Source organism: Rhinolophus ferrumequinum, chromosome 27 (genome assembly GCF_004115265.2).
Source record: "Rhinolophus ferrumequinum isolate MPI-CBG mRhiFer1 chromosome 27, mRhiFer1_v1.p, whole genome shotgun sequence".
Taxonomy (NCBI): domain Eukaryota; kingdom Metazoa; phylum Chordata; class Mammalia; order Chiroptera; family Rhinolophidae; genus Rhinolophus; species Rhinolophus ferrumequinum.
This window is the reverse complement of record NC_046310.1, coordinates 21,964,704-21,985,130: the sequence shown is the minus strand read 5'-3', so window position 1 is coordinate 21,985,130 and position 20,427 is coordinate 21,964,704. Positions and strand designations below refer to the sequence as shown.

General features: G+C 43.1%; 1 protein-coding gene across 1 annotated transcript in view; it reads left to right on the top strand.

Annotated features, from left to right (window-relative positions):
- Positions 1 to 3,974, top strand: part of EDARADD (EDAR associated via death domain) — a 50,268-nt gene extending 46,294 nt beyond the window's left edge. The window contains exon 6 of the mRNA XM_033099511.1: positions 3,592 to 3,974. Within this exon, the coding sequence (XP_032955402.1) occupies positions 3,592 to 3,974 (383 nt within the window). The remainder of the gene's footprint in view (positions 1 to 3,591) is intronic.
- The last annotated feature ends 16,453 nt before the right edge of the window (positions 3,975 to 20,427 follow it).

Sequence of the window (20,427 nt, the reverse complement as noted above, 5' to 3'; positions counted from 1 at the left end):
GAATACAGTGCAGAAAGATACGGATCTATTCTCAGGGCATTTAAGGTAAAATAAGGAATAAGAAAACCATATAGAATGTCTCACTGCAAAGCAGAGTCCAGAGATGCAAACATAATGATGGGATTCAGGGAAATGGCGTTACAGTCGGGAGCTGGACGATTTCATGGAAAGGGTGTGTTTGAGGTGGGGTTTATCGGATGGAGGGAGTTCCCTAGTGGAAGGGAAGATCAATGGAGGAAGGAGAGGAGAGGGAGAGGGAAAGAAGAGAGAAAACTGATCAGAGAGAAACCACCAGAAAAGGAACAGAGGTAGAAAAATATAAGGTAGACTTTTTCCACCTATGAAATTGACAAAGATTTTTTAAAGCTAATACTTGGTGCTGACAAAGGTGAAGTGAGATAAGCACCATTACTGTACTCCCGTTGGAGTGTAAATTGGTACAGGCTTTATTTCTGGAAAGCAATTTGGGCACATGCATTGATAGCCTTAGAATGCCTTTTGGCCTAATAATTCCATTACTGGTGAGATGATTAAAGATGTGGCCAAAGTTTATGGGCAAGGTCTGCATCAAATTGTTCCTCCTAGTCTTGAAATTTGGGAAAACACAAGGTGATCAATAGTTTATGCAAAATCCATAATTGTATATAATTTCTAAATTTTCTACACTGAACTTATACTGGTTTGTCTATTAACATAACTAAGCTTAAAAAAGAAAAAAGAAAATGCAGGTTGTCTATTCAGGGAACTGAGTCATCCAGCTTGTCTGGGGCATAGGATATGTAGAAGGAAGTTGTGGCGAACAAGACTGGAAGAGTAAGTAGCATGGAAAGCTTCCAGTGGAGGCTGTGGCTGTGAGAACTGATTGCATAAGAGCAAAAAGATCTGTAAGGACACCAGGGAACTGCAGTGTAAGTAGGGATGCTGAAATGCTTTTGGTGAGTCAGGGGAGAAAGTTAAGTTCTGTTTTAGGTTCATTTAGTTGGAGATATCATCTGGACATCAAGAGAAGCTTTCTAGAAGTCAGTCCTAGAACCCAGGAGTGTGGGCAGGGCTAGTCATTCATTTATTCCTCATGCGTTCGATCACTCATTCAGTAAACATTGGTTAAGCATTGACTCTACGTCAAGGGCTGTGTTGGGTTCTGCCGATGCAAAAAGAAAGTTCTTACATTCTAATGGGAGAGCCTTCTAGAGGTTGTTGGGAGTGGGGGAGATGACCAAAGGGAGGAAAGGTGGAAAGGGAAATCTGAGGGCTAAGAACAGAACTAGAGCACCCCCTCATTATTCCCAAGGACTCGGCAGTGAGACAGTATGTTGGGCCGAAAAGGGGAGGGATATGGCTGGGGACATGGGGCCTGGCTGTCACAAGGAACCCCCAGAGAGGATGCAGCCTGCAGAGCAATGTACAGTATCCAAAGGGAAAAAAGAGTCTTGGGCCAGCTCCAGAGGCAGCCATATTCAAGGGAGCTGATGGGACAGGGACTTTGGCAGCAATAGGTCCAGTGATCCTGAAAGTCAGATAGGCATCCGCTTCTCTGTCCTGGATTTTCCTTCCCAGTCAGAACTGGACTTTGGCCAGCAGTTGGGGTGCAGGAAACTGGGTCCGGTCTCCACAGGGTTTAAGGGAATGAGGCGGGTCAGCTGCTGATCGAAGCCAAAGAAGGTGAAGAACACAGTGAGGCATCAGAGGGAGTGGGTTTTGAATTCTCCTTCTAGAAGTTTCTAGCACAGTGGATAAAAGAAGAGGAAGAGAAAGTGGCTTCAGCAAGTTATGAAACCAGAGGAGCGTAGTTCAATCTACCTCAGGGTTCTTATTTTTCACGATAGAGGAGCCCTTATTCATGTTTACAGATAAAAGAAAGATTCAGTCTCCAGACATGGGTGGCTGGAGATGAGGGGAAAGAAAGGAGATATTTAATGAAACAAATCACGGAGAAAGCAGGAGGGGTAGGCTCACAGGCATTAGGTGAAGCTTGCAAGGAGGGGGGATGCTTCATTGACAAGTCATCTCTGTGCTAAAATAAACCATGTGTTTGTTACTGTAACTCATTATCTTGGTTATCACAGAAATATAACACTACTAGAGAAAGTTCGGGAAATAGAAACGTAATCTCACCATCTTAACCAATAGCTGTTATTATTTTCGTACATTTCCTTCCATAGTAATGTGAACAGAGAGTTTCCACATAGAGTACATACATTCTTTACATCTGGCATTTTTCATTACAGCACAAGCACTTTCTACGTTGCTGACTGGACTCCAGCCTTCATAATTATTTAAATAATATTCTATCAAGTAGAATAATAACGTATTTCACTAGTCGCCTAACTTTCACATTTAAGTTGTTTAAAAACTGGATAACGTGGATAAGACTGTAAGAAAAATGTTTACGGATATACATATTTTAGATTTTCTCTTCAGGCTGGATTCCCAGAAGTGATATTAGTAGGTCAAAGAGAAGAAACACCATTTTCACAGCTTTTTTACCTTTTAATAGGTACTTGCTCCCAAATTGCTGGCTCTCAACCTAAGCGATCAGCAAAGTGACTCCCTTTTCCCAAATTCTTTCCTAAATGGGGAAGTCCATGGCTTAGTGTGGTAAAGGTCATTGTAACCTTCCAGAATTTTCCAGGCCAGGGGTCTCCCTTGTGGCCTTTGGCTGTTAAACTCCTGGTCAGAGGGGCCAGAGGCCCTGTGCAGAAGGTAAGTTGCTCAGGTTGCCTGGCTGTGCAGGCACCGCTCACAACCTTGTTATAAATGACTTGCCAACACCTCTTACCTGCCAATTCCCTCCTCCTGCTCACCTGCTCCGAGGACTGAAATGAGGCTAACGATGCCTGATGGGGGGTGCTGGCCGCCCTCTGGGCTGGGGCTGGGCTCTGCTCGTCCATCTGACTGTGCACACCTCGGAATGTGGGCTCCACTGCAGAGCCAGCTCCGTGGGTGAAGAAAACACAGGTGAAGGCAAAGGGACGATAAGGTGGATAAGGTGGCCATAAACTTTAAAAGTAAGTTTTCTGGCATTATCAATTATCACTCATTTTCAAATATGTGTATGAAGTGGATATTCTAGTTTTCAGTGTGTGCGTGTGTGTGTGTGTATTTAAAGAACTTTTAAAGAATTGTGCAATCCTTTACACGCTAACATTGAGAAACTCTCCGGGCTGGCTTGTGACTTGGAAGGGTTAAGGGTTGAGGTGCGGGCAAGTAAGGGCTGGTTTGCTCGTGGGATGGCAGTCTGACCCCTTGGACTGGTGACCTGCCCCCAAAGAGAGATCTGTCTCCCGTGCCCTCATTTTGGCCAGCGGCTTATGTTGTAAAACATGGGAAGTCTCAGAAAGAAAGGGAAACTGGCTTTATCAAATCTTACTACTGCTTCCAGCAGAGCAACCTCTCCTGGGCTCTTAGAGCACAACCTATTATTGTGTGAACATATAGGAGGGAGTGTCCTGAAATGTTCCTCTGTAAGATTCGTTGTGTTACACTTCCACTGATGTTATTAACAATTCAGATGGAAAATAAAGGAAGGAAGAGATGAAGGCATCTCATGGGCCTCTTGCTGACGTGTGGTCTGTACTGTTTGTTCTGCAGATATAAGCAAGGACACTTCCTGCCCGGAGAACTGTACTTGCTCCTCTTGCTCACTCCGGGCCCCCACCATCAGTGACTTGCTCAATGATCAGGACTTACTCGACGTGATCAGGATAAAGCTGGATCCCTGTCACCCAACGGTCAAAAACTGGAGGAATTTTGCAAGCAAATGGGGCATGCCCTACGATGAACTGTGTTTCCTGGAGCAGAGGCCGCAGAGCCCCACCTTGGAGTTCTTGCTCCGGAACAGCCAGAGGACGGTGGGCCAGCTGATGGAGCTCTGCAGGCTGTACCACAGGGCCGACGTGGAGAAAGTCCTGCGCAGGTGGGTGGATGAGGAGTGGCCCAAGAGGGTGCGTGGAGACCACCCCAGGAACTTCTAGACCTCTGCCCCTTCGTATTGGCCCCTTTGGACATTGAAACAACCCAGGTTAGAGAGCAACGTGAATCTTCTTTTTTAAGAGTTTAGGATAAAGACATGGTACAGTGGACACTGGTTTTCTCCCAAGCTGGTGGTTTGGGGGAGGGGTAGGTTATGTTTTGGTGGCGGATTTTCATTCATTTAGTTTTGCACATGGTTTAATTTAATATTTGCATCTGGAATTGGGATATTCCAAATATTTTGTGGGCTCATATAGGGACCAGGGCCTACAATCAGAATGGATTCATGCCACAATGAAAATGAGAGTGACCCTCTCTCTGAGTCCTGCTGAAGATTGAAGTAGGAGCTAAGACTGTGATGGCCCCAGACAATCATGGTCCATACACTCTGTCATGATCACCACTACTCACAGCTCAGAAGAAAACAGCAGAGAAGTTAGCCTGTTGGGTCCATTTGTTACCTTTTTTTGTTATAAAGCTCTTAGGTGAATTATAGGATATTGGTATTACGTGGTGGTGCCCTTTAGAACTATGTGCCCTCTTTTTTATTCAAACGCTTTTCTAATGCATGCACTATCAAAAATGTCGTTTGCTCAAGTATTTTTGAAAGAAATACAAACATTGATGGTTATTGGGAGGACAGAGTTAGGAATTAGTAGGTACAACGACCACAGGACTGGTGTTTGACAAAGAGAGGACGCAGAATGCCCTTTTGCCACCTAGGACTTTTTAAAAACTAACTTAAAATTTACTTTTACATCTTTTATATAAGGCTGAGTGTTCCACCCCTGAGATGAAGCTCTGTTAAGAAGTAAATATAAATCACCTGGCCTGTAGGGGAACTGCACCCACCTCTAACACTTATTGTTCCAGCTAAAAACACAGCTAGCATACACCGTAGCTGGGCCAGGAAGGGGGCACTTCAATGGTCATGCTGAGAGGGAGGATATGCATTAAAATCCAAATTTTAAACCCAATGAAACATTGGGTCCAAAGAGTATCTACTGTTCTTATTTGATGGTTAAGGAGAAGGGAAAGGGTGGGGGATAGAGGGTTTGTTATTGGAGAGTCTAGATGTTCTAGGTTTTACTGGGGGGGAAGAGAGAGAAAGAGAAAGCAAAGCCTTGGTTTGCTTGACAATTTCATAAAAATGCTATTTGGTTTTGGCTGTGGATTTAGAAAATTAAGGCACTTTGTTCAAGTTGGGGGGATTCTGTATAAATCCCTGACTAAAACAAGGAAAAACGATGAATTCATATGGATTGGATACAAGAAAGATTAGTATTAACTCAAAGGAACGTTATTTTCTAAACCACAAACGTTTGTTTCCACTAATGGTTACAGCGGTCTCTATTGGGTTGTATAATATAAAGGCAGCCTCAGCATCAAATGTAAACTCTAAACAAGCAAATCTATAGAGACTTACTCGTTGCTTCTCCTTCAGGGTGCATCACACCCAGCTCATCTTCCCTGTCAGATTTATCAGATAAACGTCAGGCTGATTGTAAGACGTATTTAAAGTGACAGCCAATAGTGAAATGCAGAGATTTTAAAAAACAGATTCTTTTGCAAATTGCTGTCCAGTGAGGTGGTGGTCCAGTATTTATGGTCAGCCATGGTCCAGGCACTGTGCAGACTTGTGAGGGGCTCTGGTCGTCTCAGAATTTGATTTTACGTGCTATGTTCTCATGAAGTGACAGGTGACATGTACTCATATGTTAGCCCAAAATTTACTGTGGAAAAACATAGATGAGCTCTGGGCATTCATTACTGACATTTTGGGAGACGGAACTGAAAGGGTTCTGATTAGTGCTGAGTGGTACCGGACCGCCAGCAGTTGGATGGACATCTCTACTTGTGTCCTGACACCCCGTAGGCATATCAGCAGGGGGTCCCAGCCTGACAAATGTCCTGCTAACTGCTTCCTGGCCAGAAAGTCCCTTCTTTCCCCAGGCTGCCGGGGAACTCCCCCCACTTCTTCCCTTCATAGTGCCCTCCTCACATGTCCACCCAAGCAGACTTCTCACCTCGACTCAACACCAGCCTGCAGGGCCTGTGACCATAGAGGCAGTGGGAGAGGGGAAATGGAGGAGGATGCGGAAGAAAACCCCTTTCATGTCCCTTTCCTCAGCCTGCTCCTTCTTCCTGCCACCTCTGGGTCCCAACCTCCCCCAGACAGAATCAAAGAGCAGGTGGTACCTCCACCCCACCCCAGCCCTCACGCCCACTGAGGGAGGGTGGGAAGGTTTCCCAATTCCTTCCCAGAGGCTTCTTCCACCTCCACTGACAAAGGGCAGACAGTGGGCAGTAAGAAAGGGCGACCTGAGGAGAAGGGGATCGAAATAGCACCCACCTCCTGCAACCCTGCCCTCCCTCCCTGCTTCTCCACCAGCAACCTGGTCTTCTCCCAAGTTCCCAGTTCAGTGGAGACTCCAGCAGCTGAGGGAGGCGGGCTGCTAACCCCTCCATCAGGGCCACAGCTGCCAATAAAAGCTTTTTAAAGTTCCTGTTATCCCAGATTTTAAATCTGGACAATGTGGTGAAATTTCTCCCCGCTGTAAACACTGTTCCACATGGCAGCGAGGTTCTACAGAACTGTCCGTGCTCTACTTGGCAAATTTCTGAATTGAAAGCTTTTTGTGGGCTGGCTGGGAACACTGGTACCTGTTGGCACTGTTTCTCTGGGACCTATCTCCAAAATTCCGAACTCAAAATTTTAATCTTAAAACTGGCTTTAAAGTGAAGTTATCATCATATGGATCTTGCACGTGGCTATTCCTCATAAGTGTCAGCTGAACTTACCTTTGAGTTGGATCAAATATGGTAAGACACAAAATTCCGATCAGATGTGAACAGTGTACTCCTTTATCTTTAAATTCAGGAAATACAGGAAAACCCTGTGACCATAGAGTTTTCCTGTATTTCCTGAAAGTGCCAGTGTGGAAGGGATTTTTTAAAATAGGAGAGTTGACATAAAATGTGTTATTTTAATTTAACTCTACCATTATTTGCACACATTGACATCTGTATTGACTGGCATTTACTTTATGAAAAGTTTTAATTACTAGGAGTATGATATTAGCAGAGAGAAATTTAACCAAAAGATTTTTTTCAATTAAAGTTCATGCAGACTCTAGACTTTGACTAAAATATAGAATGGCTTTTATCTGTGTCTCATACATAAATATTAGAGTTAATTCTCAAATGAAATAGAACTATAACTCAATTGTGTAATTACCCAAATCTTTTTTAAAGTTATTTCATAGCAAATAAATACTGTAATAGGATAAATACGCTGGTACTTTACAAAGGCAAGAGTGGAAAGGAAGGAAATTATGCCTAATTGATCAAATAATTGTCAAAATTGTAGTTCATTAATACTAAAGAGCTTTGCTCACATGCTGTCTGTGGGGAATCCATGTTAAATTGGACACACTATGACCTAAACTGCTTATGATGAGGTCCTTTTGCTATCAGAAGGATGACATCTCTTTAGCTAAATTCTAAGGTATACTCTTTTAAACAAAACTCCTATCTGCAATGTCACATGATGAGGCTCCATGTGATATGCATTTTACTTGGTTGCAGTAAAAAATTACTACACACAAGGGAATGAAAACAAGGTCGAATTAGACACCACACACCAGGACACACACGCAAAGAGGAAGTCCCAAATCAGAGGATGGGGACTCAAATAAGGCATGTTATTTCCAGTTGTAAGATTGAAAAATGTTAGGTCTTAAATTGTTTGCTAGGATTGGCCATCAGTATTCAAGATAACCCGTATGAACGAGTCACCCATTTTTGTGACACTGAACAGTAATTAGTCAATACTATAGAAAATTTGTAGTAATAGACAAAAGATGCTACACCTCAGTTTTTCCTTAATAGTAATTTTATGTGGTACCGCCCTCTGCTGGAGTATAAAACCTACACACACACACACACACACACACACACACACACACACACACACACACCCCCTTTCTGGTTTGGCTGCCATCCAAGATCAGCCTAGAACCACCCTTCTATTAATGATTGGTTGTATGTTAGAACCGTTATAAGTAGCCCCGTTAACAGGTAGGAAGAGCACAGTTATTTCACAAATGGGCAAACGGCAACAGAATGAAGCTGCCACCTCCCTGAGATGAGGTTTCAGGTCCCTGACGGTACCTGTCATTAATCCCGTCATTGGTCATGCCAATCCATGTGTGACAGTCAACTCTAATACAGTTCCAGACGCTGGGAATCATTTTCAGACAATCAGTAGGACGTTTCCTCCATGTAGTTTTAGGGTTAGCCATTTGGGGATACTTGGACTCTCTTTTTTTCCATTTTGTGATGCTCCAATCACTTGCAGTTATTGCAGACATCAACCAGGAGTGCTACTTTCCTCTTCCTCTGTAATGTATAAAAGCATGTTCTTTGGAATACAAGATTAATGGCTAAGGTCTAGAAGACTTTCTTTCCGTTTCTTTTTTAGGTGAATAAATATGTTTCATTTAGTTTTGAGCCAAGACTATTATTATAACATTTTTCCATTTCTGCCCTCCTGCTCTATAATTTTCCTGTTTTGACGGAAACATTTCCATGCTTAGCTTTTTGTGTTGCTTATTTTAGAGGCATTCACTCATTTCTGGAACCAGATTTCCTGTAAATGCCTATGGCCGTCTCTCTCCCAGCTACAGGCTAATATCTGCTTCCTTTTTTCACTTTGCATGCTCAGAAGTAATTTGTGGAATTGTCTTTCATATTTAATGACACTTTGGGCCTAATAATGTTAAACTGTTTTCTACCCTTGTAACTGAAGCATACATAACTACGTGTGCCCAAAGAATTGATGAGAAACATTCTCCCTATTTGCTCTGTGATTTCCTACTTGGGAATTCAAGCTCCACCTTCTGAAGCCCATGCATGTGGCTATAAATGGATGAGCGCAAATCTCACTTCCCTTGTGTTTAGGGAGGACCTTGCCCTGATGCTGAGCCATGTGCTGGGCCTGCTGGAGGTGCAGGAGAATGGGTGCTGCACCTGGTGGCACTCACCACCAAAGGAAGGCCCATAGCACAGGAGAGCCTGTGCTCTTTCTTCCTATAATTGTGTTTAGCCGAGGGTGCCGTCTAGAAATCAACTCTACCCACCGAAGAGATCAAAGCAGTCGATGGTGCAGCTTACAATGAAATGATTCAGTTTATCAACTCTTTTGGGAATGTAAAAGAGTAGCTTCTCAGGACTTCCTAAGCCAGCCATGCTCTTCTGTTGTATGTGACAGCTAGTGACCATTTTCGTTGGAGGTATACCCTCAGAAGCTTCATGGTGATGAAGGCAATGCTTTTAAACTACTGAATTTTTGTGATACTTTCTATGTTTATATGTTCTTCATGTTATACTTTTAAAGCTGCCTTCATTTTGCTCTCCTGTATGATTTTATATTTTTCTTAGAAATAAAGATTATTTTTATCTATAATAATGGGTGCTATAAAATTAAAGATTGATATCAACCACTATCTCTAATTGGTGCTTTTATGTAGATTCCAACACAGCCATGTGTTCTGTTGGTCAGTCACCAGTCAGAGACCCTGTGAGTTTCTAGAACGTGACCTGAACACTGGGGATGCAAAGATAAGCAACACCTGTTACCCACAAGTGGCCTGTGAACTCAGGAGACTGACTGCCCACCTGAGAGACATTACTGGTGCACATTTCACTAATTAGTACATTCACATTGTTGTGCAACAAATCTGCAGAACTTTTTCATCTTTCATAACTGGAACTCTATCCTCATGAAACAACTCCCCATTTCCTCCTTCCCTTAGCCCATGGCAACTACCATTCTACTTTCTGTTTCTATGAATTTGACTATTTTAGATACCTCATATAAGTGAAATCATATAGTATTTATTCTTTTATGACCGGCTTACTTCACTTAGCATAATGTCCTCAAGATTCATCCATGTTGTGGCATGTGACAGGACTTCCTTCCTTTTTAAGGCTGAATAATATTCCATTGTGTGTAAATATCACATTTTGTTCATTCATCTGTCAATGGACACTTGGGTTGTTTTCACCTCTTGGCTGTTGTGAATAATGCTGCTATGAGCACAGCTATAAAAATACCGCATTTCCCCAAAGATAAGACCGGGTCTTATATTAATTTTTGCTTCAAAAGATGTACTAGGGCTTATGTTCAGGAGATGTCATCCTGAAAAATCATGCTAGGGCCTATTTTCCAGTTAGGTCTTATTTTTGGGGAAACACAGTATCTCTTCAAAATTCTGCTTTCATTTTCATATATACTTAGAAGTGCAATTGCTGGATCATATGGTAATTTTATGTTTAATTTTTTTGAAGAACTGCCATACTGTTTCCCATAGCGGCTGCACCATTTTACATTCCCATAAATAATGTTTTGGTGCATAGATTTGAGCACATGTCTTGAGTCCAAGGGCTTAATTTCTCCACATCCTTGCCAAGACTTATTGTTGTTTGATAATAGTCAACCTAATGACTAAGGTGGTATCTCACTGTGGGTTTGATTTACACTTATGTAATGATTAGTGATGTGAAGCAGCTTTGCATGTGCTTGTTGGTCATTTGTTTATCTTCTTTCGAGAAATGTCTGTTAATGTCCTTTGCACATTTTTGAATTGGGGTAATCTGGGTGTTTGTGTGTGCGTGTTTTGCTGTTGAGTTACAGTGGCTCTTTATAGATTCTAGATATTAACTCTTTGTCTGATATATGATTTGCAAATATTTTCTCCCATTCTGTAAGTTGTCTTTTCATTCTGTTGATTGTGTCCTTTATGCATAGAAGTTTTAGGTTTAGAGTAGTCCTATTGGACTATATTTTGTTATCTGTGCTTTTGGTGTTATAGCCAAGAAATCATTGTCAAAATCCAACATTATGAAATTTTCCCTTTATGTTTTCTTCTAGCAATTTTATAGTTTTACGTTTTATGTTTAGATCTTTAGTCCATTTTCAATTAATTTTTGTATGTGACGGGTCCATCTCTATTCTTTTGCATGTGGATCTCCTTTTTTCCCCAATATTATTTGTTGAAGACAGTGTCTTTTCCCTCATTGATTTGTTTTGTCATCCTCGTTGAAGATCATTTGAACATATACACTAATTCATTTCAGGGCTCTATTCTGTTACACTGGTCTGTATGTCTGTCTTTATGCCAGTACCACATGATTCTGCTTACTAGCTTTGTAATATGTTTTGAAATCAGGAAGTGTGAAACCTGCAACTCTTTCGTTCTTTTTCAACATTGTTTTGGTTATTCAGGGTCCCTTAAGATTACACCTGAATTTTAGATTTTTTTTCTATTTTTGCAAAAAATGCTGTTGGGAATTTGTTAGTGATGTCAATGAATCTATAGATCACTTTGGATAGTATTGCCAAATTGCTTTAAAGTATTGAAATTTGATTATATATCTCTTACGAGATATAACCTAAGGACAGAAATAAACCTTGGTTTTGTTTTGTAATCATATTGTTATGGTGCTATTTATCTTTTATCCTGAAACTATTACATGTAAGAGGATAAAGTAAGTAATTATGTTAATGTTGTTGGAAACCAAGATTTTCATAAGAAAAATCAGGTATAAATATAAAATTAAAAAATCTAAATGAAAACATTGTAACCCTAAATTGAATGAAATGTGTAAACTTAGATATTAAAAAAAAAGTAATTTGTTCCTTAGCTTCACCCACTGAGGAAGTCTAGGAACCAACACAGTTGCCACGAGTATCCCTAGTCAAAATTGTGGTTTCCGTATGCCATTTCCCACTAAAAGTTTCATTGGAGAAACTGCTAAGTCCAGGTTTGGCAGGAAATGAAAATGATAGCTGGGGACATCTTCTTGTCATACCAGAAAGCAAGGAAACTGAGATTTGTGCCAAAAGAACATAGAAGTCAATCAAAGGTCAAAGGGGTACCTTCTAATTAAAGATAATTTAAGTGTCATAAAAAGAAACATCAAATATATTAATATTGTTGAATTCATAATGGTGTTTTTAAAAACCAACTAATTAGCTGCCTTTTGTGGGGGCTAAGGAACCAAGTTATTAAAAACAAAAAAAACCCCTAAGTCCAGGGAAAGGATCAAGCATGTACCCTGCCTTTCTAGTATAAAGTTCACCTTGGAGTCACCAAATAGTCGAGGAAGGAAAAGTATTTCCTTATAGAAGAATTCCAATTCATAAATGCAGGAGGAATGACGGAAGTGATATGTGGGGACAGAGCCAGGAGTGCAGTTTCCAAGCTCTCGGCCTCACGTGGAAAGGTGCTCACTCAGGTAGTAAATGGCCATCAGCTGTGGCTAGTTGGCCATCAGCTGTAAACAGTGAGCCATTGGCCACTAATATAACTGCCATGGCTACGCTAGTAGAAAATGGGGGCTAGCAAGAAGATGGTGGCTGAGCTGGCAAGCGCGGACTGCCGTTAGCATGGTGGCGTGCGGGTTGCAGATTGCAGAGAAGTGGATGGCAGGTTGCAGATAGTGTGGCTCCTGCTTCCTGTGTCTCCAACCCAGCCGCCAGCGAGACTACAGTGGTATGACTCCCCTACCTATGGCTCCGTGGGAGTTCCTTTTTGGCTTCACCATGTACTGCGTTCTTATGTGGGGAGCGGGACCAGAGACCCCGCATGACACCTTGCATGACATATCACCAGTTTTCAATTCCTAATGAAATAATGGATCTAGGCAATGACCATCAACAGCTAGCTGCTAAAAATGTTTGAGCAAAACATGATGGAAACTTTGTAATAGGTAGGTCAGACGAACAACATCTAAAACCACTGGCCAGTCTTGATATCATACGAAAAAAACAACCAGACTTCAAGTGCCTCCCGATGAGTTGCAATTGGAAGTACATACCACCTGCAAAGTCTTTTGGCCAAAAAACAGAACCTGTATCTTATTGAAGCTTTGTCTAACCAACGGTTTTGAAGTTTTTAAAGATCAAATGAAATCTGAGATCTGTTTCAAAACGAGCCCGTGGCGGGAGGGTGTGGGTAGAGTGTATGAAACAGATGGACCAGGCTGATCATGGCTGAAACTGGACATGAGCAGATGGGAAGTCATCATACTCTTATGTGTATGTTTTAAAATTTCCAAAATAAAAAAAGTTTGAAAAAGTATTTGGATTCAATGACAATTTTCTATTTGGAAAAACCACCTGGATTTCCTGCTTGCTCCAGCCTGTCACAGAAATTCTTCCCTTGAGGTTTCACTTGTCACTTTATAATGAGCGGTGTAAATACAAGGCGGAAGAAGAGTGCTGCGTGCAAGAAGAGTTGGCTAAACACTGAACCTGGGTTGCTGAGGAAGGCCTTTTAATGGCTGTGAATCTCAGCAACTTTGCAGCAACAAAGATCCCAATGAACATTGATGATCACAATGAGTTTCTAACACCATTCTTTGGCACTTTTTTCTAAAAAATAAATTTTATTGGGGAATATTGGGGGGCAGTGTTTTTCTCCAGGGCCCATCAGCTCCAAGTCATCGTCCTTCAGTCTAGTTGTGGAAGGCGCAGCTCAGCTCCAAGTCAAGTCGCCGTTTTCAATCTTTAGTTGCAGGTTAGTTGCAGGGGGCGCAGCCCACCATCCCACCATCTCATGCGGGAATTGAACGCAACCCTGTTGTTCAGAGCTCGTGCTCTAACCACCTGAGCCATCCGGCTGCCCCTGTTTGGCACTTTTAAAGATACAGATCTGTAATTACTAAAAATCTAACTCCTACTAGATTTAAGCTCCAGGAAAGCTCTTTTTTATCTACTGCATCTGTAGTGCCTAACACGCTGCCTGGCATATTGGAATCTATTTAAACTTTTTTTTCTATTCTAAAATATTCAATCTTGTTTTGACTTTCAAAATTTACATAGTTTCGGATATATTTTTTTCATGTCAAATAACAATATGGCATTCTCTGGTTAACATACCATAGTCTGCAAAGCCATTCAAGGAAAAGTATTTAACAAAGAGGACAGCATCTCATTCTTTGAGCCTTTGGGATACACCGATTTAATTTACATTCCTCTGAAGAGCTCTCCTATTTGCAAGATTCTTTTATTTTATGACAAAGCCATAGTTCTAGAAGCTTTCTCACACCTGAAAAGATTACATTTGGGACATGACCCTGTAGAACATAAGAGGTAAGCCTGGTGAATCTGAACGCAGGGGGGTCTGGAGGGTCAAAAAAGAGGTTGAATGCCCACGGGTGGTGCTGGTGTTGGGGTGTGGGAGACTTGTTCAAACAAAAGGATTCAAAGAGGAAATGAGTCTATTTAGAGTGGATGGTCAAAAGAGGTCCATGACAGTGACCATGAAATTGGTTTTTTTGGGGGAAGGCAGATAAATGTATAAGAAATGGTCTTGTGCTGTGGTATTGTAAAGAATGTGCTCCTAAAGACCGAAATTTAAACCTTGAATAATTCAAGACTAATTTTCTCATGGGAATACGTGGAAAGTAGGGTATGTGTTCTCAGATCTCATGAATCTATTACTATTGTGGCAAAGTTTTACTTTGATATTGTTTTGTTGTTACTGTTACTAAAGGTTCTAGAGTTCTGGCTCCTAAATTCACAAAATCAAAGCAGTCATTCCAAGTTGTTCTTTACCGAGTTTTATCACATCTCACTTGTATTCCGCAATTATTGATTTGGGGGCATATTTTCCCAGCACTGGCACCACTGTTTAATGAATAACTGGAGGGTCAAAAAATTTTTTTAATGATAGTAACAAAAATAACACAGCAACACAATAATAATCAAAATCACCACCTGAAGTGTTTCCTAGCTTGAAACATGGTACACATCACTGACAAAATATGTCAGGCATTTCTGTTTAATCAGTTGATCCTGCCACATAGCAATTCATAAGTAAAAAAACGTTATTTACTAGCTTTTTAAAAATGGGCAATCTATAGTCTTTCACACTTTGCTGATAAAACTTAGTATTTTGTATTATATTATTTCTAAATTTGCAGCCACACTATGCTATATAAATGTGGCTTCTTGGGTGAGGAAAGAGGACAATAAAAACAGATGAAAAAGAAATTGATCCTATCAGAAATGATCTCATCATCTTTGGAACTCTAAGGCAATTGTCTGCAGATAATTTGGAACATCTGTGTCATAGTTTTGAACCAATACTTTCAACTTTTATTCCTGTGTTGTTTGAGCAAAATCATCTCATGAACCACTTGTAACCATCCCCTCTCCTGCATCATCCTTTCCTCCTCTCTACTGGGTCATTCACGTGAGTAGTCAGTAGTGTGTTGGTAAGTGTTTACCATCTGGCTTTTGTCGGTGGGGGGACCCTAAGTTGTAGCAGTTGTCTATTTCCATGGTGTGACTACTTCCATCCTGCCCAATTTCAAGGTGCCAACATGGAAGAGATGTGCACAGTTGGCTCTCGCAGGTGGCACGAGCCAGCTCCTATACGCCACTGAAAGTGTTTTTCAAGTCAGGTCACACCCCATTGGTGGGTCGTCAAACATTTTAGTGGGTTATAAGCAGCATTTTTTAAATGAAAAATTAGAATGTTTCATGCATAACAAGAGCATTGTTTTGTGAAATTTTTGTTTCGTAACTTTAAGTATATCTGTAAGAAGTCACAATGTACATGTAGTCCTTCTTGTGGCTTACTTGAAAGAGTCTAAAAGACACTGCCATGGTACCTGGTCTTTCAAATACACAAAATACAAACAAAACAAGAAAATCAAAACCTTCACTTTGCCCCACTGCTTCCTTGGCTTCTACACTGTTTCTCTTCACAGCAAAACTTCTTGAAATATTTAGTCGTTACTTCTACCACTTCACCTCTCATTTCTCAAGCCACTTCAGAGTCTGTCACAAATGACCTCAGTGTCGCTAAATCCTTCTGCTTCTTGACCTCTCAGCAGCATTTGGTACAATTGGCTGTTCTTCTTTCTTAAGTCTTTGTTTCTCTGGCTTTTATGACAGCACTCTCGTCACGTCTCCATGGCTGCCCCTTCTCAGTCTGTTTTATCGGTTTTTCTCGACTTCTCTCCCCAGGGCTCTGTCCTAGGTCACCTTCTCCATCTAGCTACTCTCCTAGGTGACCTCATCAAATGACTTCAACTCAGACCATTTTCTCCTCACCTACTATACCTTAGCCATGGTGCTCGCCTCTCTGTTCCTGAGGACACCAAGTCTTCTCAGGAGACTTAGATTGTGTTAGTTGTTCCCTCAGCCTGGAATGTTCTTCCCCAAGATCTTCATTGTCTTCCTCCTTTCTTTCATTCACCAGCAACTTAAACTTCACCTCTTTGGAGAGGTTCTCTCTGGCATCCAACTAAAGTAGCCACCCAAATGCTTCCAGTTACATCATCCAATTTTAATCTTTTCCAAACACATCACTGTCTGTCTGTATCTCCCACTGGAATGTAAGTTCCATTGAAGCAAGAACAGTCGAAACTCCCTGCCTTCGTGGAGCTTATACTTGAGTGGGTGAAGTCAAATAAAACAAAAAGTGGATTATATAGCATATTAAAATATGAGAAGTACTTGAGAAAAATAAAGCAAAGAAGAGTGGGGACTGTGAGTACGTATGTGTTTCAGGAGGGTGCTTGCAATTTTAAATATGGTGGTCAGGAAGCGCCTCACTGAGAGATGATATTTGGGGAGACTTCAAGGAGGCAAAGGAAACATCAAATGCAAAGGTTCTGGGGTGGGAGTGTGACAATATGTCCTAAGAATACCAAGGCCAGTGTGGCTGCTGCAGAATAAGGGACGCAATAGGAAACGACGTCCGAGTGTGCGGGGTGGGGGGCAGACCATGGAAGTCTTCTTGTAAGAACTTGGATCCTTCCTCAGAGAATGAACAAAAGCTAGCAGAAGGCTTTAGAGGAGGAGTAGCTGTGTGGATTAGGCTTTGTTATGGTGTCTCTAGCTGCCGATTGAGACTAGATTGCAGGGGGGCAAGGGCAAAAACACGGAGACCAATTAGGGGGCCATTGCAATACTCCAAGGAAGAGATGTGGGCCTTCCAAATATTTAGGTCTCTTTTCTGCATTTAAAAGGGTTCCGTGAGGGGCAAGTACAGTGGTCCCCCCTTATCCACGATTTCACTTTCCAGTTTCAGTTACCTGCTGTCAACTGCAGTCCAAAAATATTAAATGGAACAATTCCCGAAATAGACAATTCATAAATTTTAAATTGTGTGACATCGTGAGGAGCATGATGAAATTGCATGTTGTCTCACCTCTTTGTCTCTACCAGTCACTTAGTAGCCTTATCGGTTAACAGATGGAGTGGCTGGTGATAGCTGGGTTTGTGTTCAAGACACTCTAATTTTACTCACATAACTTTTATTACAGCATATGGTTATACTTGTTCTATTTTATTGTTGTTGGTCTCTTACTGTGCCTGGTTTATAAACTTCATTATAGGTATGTGTGTACTGGTAAAACATTGTATACTACATAGGGTTTGGCAGCGTTTGATGTTTCGGGCGTCTACGTCCCCATCTATGGCGGCACGTACCCCCCACGGGTAAGGGGGTGCTGCGGTACCACAAAGCCATTTGTATACTTGCGTTATCGCTGTACCTCGTCATGGAGGGCATTCAGTACGTATTTGATTTTAAACGATACAAAAAACATACTGAACTCACTGAACAAAATAGGGACCAATGTGGGGGTTATTTCTAAGAATAAATTCTTGGGATTTGTAATGCATCTTTTAATTCGGTATTACTTCACCAACACTGGATTTTTTGTCCCTTTGACTCAGTTCCATTTTCACTTAAATCTCACCTACCAAAGAAGTAGAATGTAGATGTGTATTCGAGAGGTACTAAGCCCAGCCTTGCCTAAACCAGCTTTGCCTGGGCTTAGTACCTAATACACATTCAATCGCTGCTCACCTCACCAACATCCTATTTCAACCTAATATTTCCAGTGTCTACTTCGTGCAAAGCATTAGTAGGCATCGGGGAATATTATGCGACAAGTTCCTCTTCTGCTTACAGTGGAGCTGTACCGATACAACACCGTGCACCGAAAGGCGAGTCCTAGTCCAGGGGAGTGTGTGTCACGGGTTAAACGGAGCCATTTAAATTGGATCCTGGAGTCGCTCAAACTTGGAAAATGAGTAGGGGGGAGAGAGAAAAGGAACAGTGCATCAGACTGTGAGTTCACTGGTACGGGATGTGTAATGAATTCCTTAAATAGAGAATAACAGAAACAATTAAGCCAGAGGAGAAAAACCCACCGCAGTGGCACCGAGACGCGTCTTTCAAAGCAAACGCGGCTAAAAGTCGAGGAGAGACAAGTAGGAACACGGGCACTTCGTGTTCCCGAACAGGAACCGCGCCGCACGCAGCCAACCGGCCACGGTGACCTGTTTGCACTGTTCTCGGACGTTCTTACAGCAACAGGTTGAACTAGCAGTGGGTGGGGGCCCTTGGCGGAGACCTCGGGTGTTTACAGAACACCTACCGCTCAGACTCGGGCTCGTGTACAACACGAAACCCCCCACAAAAGATGGGTGAGGAATGCGCAGCGGCTGCTAGTCCCAGGCGGACTAAACGGACGCGTCCCTGGGCCGGCCACAGTCCGACTGCACTGAAGCCAGGTCCCCACCATTTCACTGACACCCAGGAGGGGCCCAAAGGGGGCGCCTCCAATCAGGTTCCCTGACCGTACAGCCCGGACTCTGATCCCAGGCAGACAAGGGAGCAAGTCTGAGAAACACCGGCGACCTGGGCAACCAGGGAAGGCCAGAGACGGGCCTGTGGTCCAGGCAGGGCCTAAGCGCCCGCCTTCGGAGACCGGAGGCCCACGACAGGGGACCGCGGGGACACGCTGGCTGAGGGGCGGAAGGCTTTCTCCGTTTTTCCCAACCCTTTCCATTCGCCTCACCCAGACGAAAAGGCAGAGGCAGCCAGATCCGCCCAAGGATTTTCTTAAACAGACTCTGCCTCGTCCAGGTCAACCCGCACCGCGCTGGCTGCGATCCGAGACCCCACAGGCCGTGTGGGAGGCCGGGCGTGGTGGCGGCCGCGGCGCAGCGGGGGCGGGGCCAATGGCGACACCCGGAGCGCGAACCCGTAAATGGCGGCGGACTGACTGCTCTCACGTTCCGTAGCCGCGCACGGGCGCTGGGCCGGGAATTGGACGGCGCGCCGCAGTGGACAAATAGCCTCGGCGTGAGCGCCTGCGTTGCTGGCCCAGGTGAGTCCGCGGCGGTGGTGGGAGCGCCCGCCTGGGAGAGGGTTCGGTCGTCGCTGTCCCAAATCAGTGATGGGGGTGGGTCCATCTCCCGTCAGCCCGCCGCCTGTGGCGCGGGGGTCCCGGCCTGTTCGCCGCTTCATCTCCCTCCAGTCGAGGCCGGCGATCTGGGGAGGCTTCCACTCTGGCCATTTAAATGACAGGGTCTTAAGTTTAGCGACAGACCCCGCAGCTCTTCCGGTTCGCTCTGAGGGCGCCCTGTGAGAGGCCGAGTCACTGGACTCCCTGTTAAACGTTAGGAAACGCAGGTTATCCGAATTGCACTGTTGGTTACAACGTAACGAAGGCTTCCTGCGAGGTGGTTGATGTCCGGGACCGCGGGGCCTGTCCCTGTGGACACTCGGGGAACGACAGGCTCCTGAAGCCTGGGGCTTAAACCGGGCCCCTGGTGACCGTGTGCACTGAGTGTGGCTCTGGGTTCTCTGCGGCCTTTCCTTTGGGTCTCGTTCGTACTTATGTTGTACTAACGTGTAATTGAAGACACAGGTCGGCGTTGCATTAGGTGCTAAACTAAGAGGGATGCGGCGTTCTCTTACTCGGGACAGAGTGATGGCTCCGGTCCGCGCGTGCAGCGGGGCAGAGTCCTGACAGCGGGCGGAAGTAGCGCAGGAAGCTTAAGTTGTGTTTTTGTTTTCGTTCTCAAGCTATCCAGTCTTCTGGGGCGCTGCTCAGTGTACCGATAGGCACTTTTTAAAGAATGAAAGTATAGTGGAATACAACGTCGTGTTAGTTTCAGGTGTGCAGCGCAGAGACTCCACACCTATGTACCTTACGAAGTGATCACCGCGGTAGGTCTAATTACCATCTGCCATCGTACAGTTCGTACGATATCATTGACTGTATTTTCTATGCTGTATGTTACATCCTCGTGACTTACTTATTTTATAACTAGGAGTTTCTCTTTAAAACTGGCTGATGCTCCCCCTCCCTTTTTTTATTTTAGCCGCAGAGAAAACTGTATATTCAAGAGATTGGATTCTTTTCCCTTTGACTAGTTTAATTTGGAAGAGGAAGAGCACTCTCTTGTATTAATAATAATAGCTAAAACTTATCTATTTCATTGTTTTATTAACTCATTTAATCCTCAGCACAAACCTGTGAGATGAGTAGTAGTAGTATTCTCATTTTATACATGAGAAAAGTTAAATGAATGTCTCTGATAATTGTACAGCAGTGTTTGCTATTATTTTATTT